Here is a 6,729-nt window from a genome sequence, read left to right on the forward strand (position 1 = left end):
AATATCTTCCATACATCTTATTGCAGACTCTCTATTATTAATCTGTAAATTTTCACTGCTGTTCTGTCGTTCGAGTTTCTATTTTAGTTTCATGATTTATTTTCTTCTTTGGTATTGATAGAAGATTCATTTTTTAAGTTTAAATCCTCTCTATAGTTTTTTTTCGTTCTTAACTTCCTAGCATTGAAGAAAGGTATCTTATTAAATCCATATTCTGGTGTTACATAGCCTAGGATTGTCTACTTAATAAGTTTAATACAAAAAAAAGGATGAATACGAAACAGATACCGGTAACCAATTTTTCTAAAAATCCATTTCATTTATATATATCATCTTCTTTTTTTTTTAAATACAAGCTTCTAAAATAAGAAAATATTGTTTTCATTGTTCTCTTTTCCGATCCCTAAATAAGTATTTTTTTATAAACTTTATCTATTAAAAAATATTTGCTTTTCATTTTTATCAACTTGAAATCTCCTTCATTTTAAATGCTTCTAGCATTCCAAATAAGTAACCAAAAATATGAGATAAATTTCTTGATATTTCAGGATATATTTGTTTCTGTCATAATATGAAAATTAATACATTTATTAGCTTCATATTTATCAATAAAACTGTTATTTAGTTCAATGTAGCTAGAATTCCTGCTTGTGGTCAATTTTAGGTATTTTAATATTAATGTTTAAGTCCGCTAATTAACGACAATTCTTGACTATCAATATATTAAACGATAATATAATTGTATGTTGGTATTGTATTTATTGTACAGTTCAGTCTTATTGTAAATCTACAGAACCACCGAAGTTCGACATCAAATTCAAATCTCATTCTGTACAGAAGGGCCAGTCAGTGGCTCTTTCGTGTACAGCGGGTGGAGATGAACCAATCGAACTTGTCTGGAAAAAAGAGGATCGACTTCTAAATAACAGCTCCAGATATCAGTAAGTATCTGAATGTTCACATTCCATGCATCACATTACTTTTGCATTACCGTTCAATAAAACATGTAGTGTTATAATTTTTGGAAATGCAAGTTCCCGTAAAGCAGTCCAAAAACATGTATATTAAAATATCTTGATATATTTTTTTAATATGTAGTGTTATAATTTTTGGAAATGCAAGTTCCCGTAAAGCAGTCCAAAAACATGTATATTAAAATATCTTGATATATTTTTTTTAATATTTTGTCATAGAAACAAAATAACGAAGACTATTTAGGGCTGAATATCAGATATATGTATATATATTCAATATTCTCCATAGTAATACTTCTTTGAAAATCACCTCCATCAAAATTTAAGAAGGTTAACAGCCTTTTCATCTCTTTGGTAATTAGTGTTCACTGTTCGTCAGAATATATCCGAGTTTAAATAAACTGAACCATGTGACACCTACTCTTTCTTTAAAAGAAAGCCCTTATTCGAAAAAAACAGTGATGGTGTGAATACTCATGTGTTCTTTTGATAATCATTGCCTGCTTTAAAGCAGAATAGCAGAACCTAACTATCTTATTGTCATAACTCGGTGTCTTAGCTACCTTTTCTTTTCAATTCTATTATGAAAATAAAAACAACCTTTTATTAATGCTTGTAAAAAATAATATTTTACGAGGTTCAAATAATTTGTAAACTTTTATTCTAAAACGTTATATATATTTGTATACCTTCAACATTTTTGTAAAATTTTTCAACTAAATAGTTGAAACCAGGTTTCAGTTATTTCGAACAAAAAGAGAAATCACGCAGAACGGAGCATCAACCGCTATTAAAGCTATATTGAAGCAAGAGTTCATACTAGGTATAACATAGCAGTTTAATTTCTTAGACTTAAGAAATATTAAATACTTCGGCCTTGTTGCTCTAGCATTGTTCTTAAGGGTATGTAACATCAAAAAATAAAAGCTACAAGGAAACATACATTAGGAGGAATTTTATGCTTCTACGTCAGTGCTAGTTTGATATGCAATTATATGTAATAGAAAAAGTAATATTGAATAACACATATGTATATTCTGTACTGTTAGAATAATAATAACATAGAATTCAGGTTCTTTTGTTTAATCCACCGTTTACATCCCTAGCAATAAACGAAGATGTTAGTTGCATGCATGCATATAGTTGCTTCTTAAATATTCTGTTCCCGCGGAAGTAATCAAGAGAAAGAATTTCGCTATAAAATTTAAGTACATGGTTTTAAAATTTTTCCTGCTCCAACTTTCAATACATGTAATGAATTTGTAAATAATAACTATGCAAGTATGCTTTTGGATTTATTTCGTAAATTTCCATTTTACAGTTCGTTAAATACAGCATGCTAAGAGTAGATCTACCAGGAATAAATTCTCTTCAAAATGGAAATTAAAAACTAGCACATAAATCTTAATAATAAACTATCTCCTACATATTTTCAGTCGTTTATAAATTGTATCGTATATGATCTGTCATCTCAGATCCTTATTGCGTGTGCATTTAATGTTTAATTTAAAAAAGTTTTAAAAGTACTGACGGACATACTTCATTACTGCATGGATTTTATTAAATTATTTGTTATTTTTTAACCCTAAAATGATATGAATAAAACGAATACAACCAGTTTTGCTCATAAATGAGATACACTGTTCTGATAATCGAAAAAAACTGGTTTTAAACCATTCCAAAAACAATAAACTGTTAATATCCAAAAGAAAAAACCTTCTGAATTGTCTTGTCCAAGAATTAATCATGATTTTTTAAGCTAAGGCCCATGTGAATCTACTGCTTAATTTGAAGCTTTCATTCCTAATTACTAAGCTTTTAGCTATTCTTTTGTTAGCGCAATCAATGTGTTGTTTTTTGCAATATAGTCCAATACATCCTATACACGTGAGCGGAAAGTTGATTTCACGAAGTGTGATTTGGGATTTCTTCCAGAGTTCTCTGTTAATCTGATGTCGAAGTTAATTTTTTGAGCATCCTTTTATATCTCTCAACGTAAACTATCATTTGTAAGTAGTTAGGAAAAATAAAAATCTAGGTCGTCTCTAAGAGAATCTTTTTATAGTCCAAGTCGTGTAATCGTTATATGTTAGCTTTTGTTTATGTGTTTTATTCTAAATGCCTTATTTGTGGCATCAAAATCAAGCCATCATGTTTGAGTCATTTGATATGTGGCAGTAGAATGCTTGTTTGTAACACGGTGAAAAGTCAAGGTTTAAAACTATCCAACAATGTGTAGGTTTGATACAAACTTTATGATTTAGGGAATCGTCAAGCACTATTCGAAGTTTGACGTTAAAGACATTTTTCTCTCCTGACTCGGGTGAAGTTGTCATTATGATTTAGTATTGATATAAAAATCATTCATAAAGGTAAATCAAATACTGAGAGTCTTTACTTCTTGTTCCAAATCATGAAAATGTCCTCTACATATATTATATAAAATTTGTGGTTTTGGTGCTATAGAGAAATGAATATTGTTTCAAGGGATAAACGGGAAAGCAATATTATAAACGGCAAAGCAGTTTACTCGGATATAGCTACTCCTGGTGAATTTTGCGGGTAAACCTCTCAAACAATCTAAAGTTTCAATTGTATTTTACGTGAACTACCAAAACTTAATATTAATAAATCTATTAAATATTAATTACATGGAATGTTTCAAGCAGATACAGATATTTTTTGGATTTTAATAGTCTATATCATTACACGAGTTAATTGTAACATTTCATGGACCGTAGCTTTAGTAGATTTGAGCCTGAATTATCTAGATTGTTTCTCAATATCTTTAGTCGGATCACAAGTTATATTAATAATAGATATCTCATCCTGAAGAAGGTTCTCAGCCTCTATTTTTTTTTTTTTTGTATATTTCCTTATCCAGTATGTCAAAATATGTACTCTTATCGGTTGGTTTGGCTGTCAATGTTCTATTACACCTATGTTTCTTACGAGCAAAACGTGATTTCATTTATTCTTAATAGTAATTATTTTTATTCCCACTCTCAAGTGGAAATATTTACGTTAGATTACTTTTGTGTAAAAGAATATCTTCAAATGTGTAGTTCCTTAATCCATGGAAAACTTCATATTCTGAAATTAAGAAACATATGTATTTTTGAAACAATTTTATGAATATTAATAAAAGTGCGCGTATTAAATTATTTAATATAAACCAAGTTTAAAATTTATACAACATAAAATTCGGTATGCAGTAGTTAAGAAGAAAAACTAAAGAGTTGCATGAAAGTTTGTCATAAAGGCATAAATACATTTCTTTCTTTATCTAATTTCAGTGTTCCATGCCACAACATTTATATTGTGATCGGCGACATAACATTTAACTACTTTTGTCGCGAAAGTAGGACAGGATTTTGCATTTCCAGCAATTATAAGGGTTCAAATAGCATAAATTTAATGTGGATTATGGTTAAATAAAACATCCAATTTTACGTGCCGGTTTATATTTTTATTTGATAAGTAATTTTATTTGCATTAAAAAGCAATTCAGTAAAAAAAAAAAAGATTACTGAACCTCTATTAAACAAACCTAAGGGAAGTCTTTGAATTATATCGTATCCAAACGAACATGATCATCAGGTCAGTTTCAACCAAAATATTTTAATTAATTTTTTCATACACTATCAAGATATAATAATTACAAATATCAATCAATATTGTTCAATACTTAACAGCATTCATCCACGTTCGTTTTAAATACAACGAATACAGACACCAGTGGTGTACATTATACTTTATAGAGAACAAAACTTACTTAGATAAATAAACCACCCAAAAGCAACACTATAAAATATTTAGTTTTATTCTCAGCCTTCATAGTAGTAAAATTTGTCTTCTTAGGATTTTATTTTTGTTAAAGTTTAATTTTATGGATCAAGATAGTCTGATACAGACCAAATAGTTTATCACCGGTTAACATCAAGCAATTTTACTGTCTTTTTATTATTTTCAAAATAAGCATTCCGCGAATTTATTCTACTTATTTCACTGTGATCTTCACCAGACTTTAATATATTTTAGTGAATTAAAATAAAAATGTTAAAACGATTAGCAAAGACAATGTTTTGAGGAATAGAAAGTATTAACAAATTAATTTACAAATTATAGCAGATTAGCAAAATAAAACTTATAATATTATGTCTATACCTGTAGTTTTATATATATTCCTAGGTTCACGATATCAGAATTACCGCAATCACATCAAGTATCCATACTTGGGATTGTGAGGACCAACAGAAACGACTCGGGGATTTATTCTTGTCGTGCACATAATAAGTATGGGGAAGATGAAATGAAGTTCCAATTACTGATTCAAGGTAATCACATTAATCAAATAAATTTCACATTTAAAACAGCTCCTCCCTCAATAGTTCAGCGGTAAGCTTCAGAGCTTATAACGATAAAACTATGAGTTCGATCATCGTGGTAAATACAAAAGATAGCCCATTATACAGCTTTGTCCCTTAGCAGCAAACAAGAATTTATCAGAATGAAAAACGCTTTGTTTCCGGAATTTTAGAAACTTGATTGGAGTTGTTCTTCTGTGAATTGCATCTGCCTTGGAAATGTTTGGACGACGTTTCGACCTGCTGATTCAGATCTTCATCAAGTCGTCCAAAATTTAAGACAGGCTTTCGTTTTAACTGTTATTAGAAACATTTTTATAAAATGTAATTTTGCATACATATTTTATCGTGTTAATTAAAATAAATAAAAATTAAATTCCTAAAATAAACTTGATGTATATTCAGTTTGCAAAAAGCTATCTAAGGTGCCTTCTTTATTTAAAGAAAAATATCAAGTGAATACGACTTACTAAAGCTAAACTCACACTAGAGCAATTAACTAATTAAGTAAATGTTTATTAGTTTTGCTTAGAGATGAAAGTGTTATCGAAGAGAATGCTCATTGAAATGTCCATGTTTTCCTCAATTGTTTGTTTGTCGAATTTCGTGCAAAGCTACTCGAGGACTACCTGTATTAGCTTTCCCTAATTTTGAAGTGATAGATTAGAGGGAAGGCAGGTAGTCGACGCTTCCTACCTCCAACTCGTGAGCTACTCTGATCGAATAGTGGTATTTAACTGTCACCACTATAACGTACCCATGGCCACAAAGAACGAAGCACGACTTTTTTAGGGTGAAGGTAATTGTTTTTTTTTTTAATTTCACGCAAAGCTACACGAGGGCTATCTGCGCTAGCCGTCCCTAATTTAGCAGTGAAATACTAGAGGGAAGGCAGCTAGTCATCACCACCCACTGCCAACTCTTGGGCTACTCTTTTACCAACGAATAGTGGGATTGACCGTCACATTATAACGCCCCCACGGCTTAAAGGGCGAGCATGTTTGGTGTGACGGGGATTCGAACCCGCGGATTGCGAGTCGGGCGCCCTAACCACCTGGCTATGCCGGGCGGTTAAAGTAATGTGGCGCGTACTACGGAACCTTGGATTAAGAATCCAGCACGTTAACCTCTGGACCATTGGGCCGGGTTCCGCCCGTTTATTTTAAGAACATTTACATACGTAATTTTCGTACTTACTTAAACGTTGTTTTAATCCATTATGCTAAAAACTAAATTTTTTCTCTCTTGTAAAAAAGTGCCTGGCATGGCCAGGTGGTTAGAGCGCTCGACTCGCAATCTGCGGGTCGCGGGTTCGAATCGACATCCCACCAACCATACTCGCCCTTTCAGCCATGTGGGCGCTATAATGTGACAGTCAATCCCACTGT

At 31.1% G+C, this 6,729-nt stretch overlaps 1 protein-coding gene across 2 annotated transcripts in view; it reads left to right on the forward strand.

The window, feature by feature from the left end:
• Nucleotides 1-6,729, forward strand: part of LOC106469739 (Down syndrome cell adhesion molecule-like protein 1 homolog) — a 127,635-nt gene that overhangs the window by 65,638 nt on the left and 55,268 nt on the right. For both annotated transcript variants that reach the window (XM_022399900.1, XM_022399950.1), the window contains exons 7-8: nucleotides 794-941; nucleotides 5,166-5,311. In XM_022399900.1, the coding sequence (XP_022255608.1) occupies nucleotides 794-941; nucleotides 5,166-5,311 (294 nt within the window). The remainder of the gene's footprint in view (nucleotides 1-793; nucleotides 942-5,165; nucleotides 5,312-6,729) is intronic.

This window comes from Limulus polyphemus, unplaced genomic scaffold, assembly GCF_000517525.1.
Source record: "Limulus polyphemus unplaced genomic scaffold, Limulus_polyphemus-2.1.2 Scaffold3, whole genome shotgun sequence".
Lineage (NCBI taxonomy): Eukaryota > Metazoa > Arthropoda > Merostomata > Xiphosura > Limulidae > Limulus > Limulus polyphemus.